The sequence below is a fragment of the Babylonia areolata genome, chromosome 12, assembly GCF_041734735.1.
Source record: "Babylonia areolata isolate BAREFJ2019XMU chromosome 12, ASM4173473v1, whole genome shotgun sequence".
Taxonomy (NCBI): domain Eukaryota; kingdom Metazoa; phylum Mollusca; class Gastropoda; order Neogastropoda; family Buccinidae; genus Babylonia; species Babylonia areolata.
The window spans coordinates 27334623-27337791 of NC_134887.1; the positions used below are offsets into that span (position 1 = coordinate 27334623).

The window sequence follows — 3169 nt, forward strand, 5'->3', positions numbered from 1 at the left end:
CACCATAAAAGAAAACATTGCATCCACAACCACATACACACACACACACATTCACACATATTCACACACACTTACACATACATCCACAATCACACATCCATACCTCTTTAACACACACACAAACTCTTACACCCCACCCCCAACCCCCTTTACACACACACACACACACACACACACACACAGACACAGAGTCTCAAAGTCAAACCAAAATCCATACCATTCATCGTCATAGCACCTGCAGACAACTATTTTGTTTGGCCTGTCAACAACCATGGCAGCAGACCAAGCTGGCAGTTACTCTCATCACTGTGAATCTCAACACTGCTGATGTAAGCCCTGCATCTAAAATCAAGTCATTTGTGCAAAAAAAACCCAAGAAAAACAAAACAAAAACAAACACATGTTCTTGTGAACAAGTGTGACTTCAGCACACTGACATCACACACATAATCCCACCTCCACCCACACACAGACATTTGCACATACATACATGCATGCACTCACACACGTCTCAAACTTCCACTCTCAACTACAAACACAAGCACAAAACTTCACTTGTCAAGTCGGTACAAATTCTTGAAACTTTCTCCCAATTTCCTTCTGCAAAAAAAAAAAAAAAAAAAAAAAAAAGCATGCTTTCTGATCCACACCACATATGCGCTGGAAAAAAAAAAAAAAAAAAAAAAAAGAAGAAAAAGAGATGCCTGACCTTCGCATAAACCCAACACCCTGATCAGGCCTTGAAAATACCCAGATCACCCACAAGTCTCCACACTCAGCTCTTTCAAGTCTGGCCTTAAAACCCACCTCTTCCCAAAATAGCCTCCCTTCCCTGCCTCTTCCTTGTCTTCAGTTTCTCCAGTTTTAGAGTTATGCATGCGTGTGAATGACTGGTGCGAAAGCGCTTTGATTTGTCTCTGCACAAGATTCAGCGCTATATAAATACCATTATTATTATTATTATTACAATCACACACCAAAAACCTGACACACAATCCATCACCTGGGATGCTTTCCAACCTCTGACCACCCTGGTAGGTACACAGACATAAAAACATGCACTCAAGGCCGGACTAGCACGTTGGGTTATAATTCTGGTCAGGTATCTCTGCCCAGCAGATGTGGTTTAGCGTACATGGGTTTGTCCGAGCGCGGTGACGCCTCTCTGATGAAGCTGAAACTGACCGTTCTTGACACAAAAGTGACCCAGACACAGTGCTGGGGGGTGGGGGAAGGGTGCGGGGCGCCCATCTCACAGAGACTTTGGGTGGGAGTTGTTCCGAAACTGGTACTTCTTTTGCAGGAAGTTGAGGCTGCCGTCCGTCTTCAGCTTCTGTCGGATCACCTTCAGGGAGGTCAGGATGTTGCCCATGAAGAGCAGCAGGTGGATCAGACCCAGGGCCAGCACCTGACAAACACACAGGTATTTTATGTTATTTCATTTTATTTCAATCTATTTATCACTGTTACCTATAGTCTAGCCAACACAAGGTAACATCAGGACTGAAAACATCACTAATGTTGATCTCGCACAACATGACAAAAAAACAATAAATAAAACAATGATAAAAAAAAACTGCAAGAGAAAATTTCACACACACACACACACACACACACATGCATGCAAAGTACAAAGACAGCCAGACTAATATTGATCTCACACAACATGACAAAAAAACAATAAATAAAACAATGATAAAAAAACCTGGAAGAGAAAATTACACACACACACACACACACACAAACCCTAACACATGCATGCAAAGTACAAAGACAGCCAGGGGGAGAAAGACTGTTCGATGACAAGTTTTAAGATTAGATTTGAAAGATCTAACAGTAAAGCAGTGACTGATGATTGGATAAAGAGATTTCAAGAACCAAGGACATTCATGTGAAAATGATAAGAATTCATGGGACGTGCATCTGAAATGTAGTATTTATAACATGCATGTTTCAGTCGAAGAATGAAGTGTGTTGTATGTGTTTATGGCATGACAGCAAGCGCGGGTTGTGTGTATGTTTCTTTTTCTTCTTCCGCCGAGTCAGTGAGATGCATAAGATGATAATGGATGACACAGCTAAATGCTTCTGTGCTTGATGCCAAATGTTTCTTTGCATTTTTAAGCACCTAGACCCGAGCTGAGATTCTTCTTCTTCCTCCTCTTCTTCGCCATTGACTCTGTGGAGAGTCACTGGGGTGCTGCACTGAAGAACTGTTCACCAGATTCCTCCAGCTCTGTCAGGTGTCAATGTGTCTCTTTGCTGAGATAAGGCGCCATAAATAGCTGTGATTTATCACTATCTATTACTATTAACAATATTCTTCTGTTCCACCACTGACAGGAAGAAACTGATAATCAGGATTATTTCAGTGACGATCAAGATTACTTGGGTGACTGTAACGAAATGTTTACTTGATAATCAAGATTATGTGGGTGAGTATAACAAAGTTTTGCTTGATAATCAAACTTATTTGGGTGACTATAACAAAATTTTGCTAGATAATAAAGATTACTTGGGTGAATGTAAAACAAAAAAAATTGTTTGCTTGATATTCAGGATAACTTGGGTGACTAACAAATGATTGCTTGATAACCAAGATGACCTGGGTGGTTGTGTGATGATGGACATTTTGCTAAAACACAAACTGTTCAGTGACAGTTAATCGGCAACCAGCGCACTTACTTGCCATTCCTTGAAGTTTGAGTTGATAGCCAGCACCAGCAGAGTGTAGGAATTGTACAGCTGGAAGAACTGCAACACAACACAGCTCAACGACTGCAAGCAGGCACTGGACAATATACTTTTCTTTTTTTCATCTTTTTTTCTCTCTTCAATACACACAAACAAAAGCAGCTTACTATTATTTATTTATTCATCATTATTGCTTATGGCCTGGCAGACCTCACATGGCCATATCTCAGCTGAAAACACGGTCAATTTTGGAGAACCAGAAAAAACAACCAACCAACCACAAAAAAACACACATGTACACACAAATTATGTATACATACAGTCATACTCATGCACATAAACCCTGGACTTATCTCTGACGTTGACAGCTCCATCAACTTTTCACAATTCACAAGAGGATTAAAAAAAAAAAAAAAGTAACCTGAATATCTTCTTCTTCTTCGTTAGTGGGATGCAACTCCCACATTCACTCGTA

The 3169-nt window shown here is 40.5% G+C and overlaps 1 protein-coding gene across 1 annotated transcript in view; it reads right to left on the reverse strand.

Moving 5' to 3' along the window:
- Positions 1 to 688: 688 nt before the first annotated feature.
- LOC143288122 (transmembrane protein 120A-A-like) overlaps positions 689 to 3169 on the reverse strand; it is a 21892-nt gene continuing 19411 nt past the window's right edge. Inside the window, exons 11-12 of the mRNA XM_076596411.1 lie at positions 2686 to 2754; positions 689 to 1408 (exon numbers count right to left, since the gene is read on the reverse strand). Of these exons, the coding sequence (XP_076452526.1) occupies positions 1253 to 1408; positions 2686 to 2754 (225 nt within the window). The 3' untranslated portion in view covers positions 689 to 1252. The remainder of the gene's footprint in view (positions 1409 to 2685; positions 2755 to 3169) is intronic.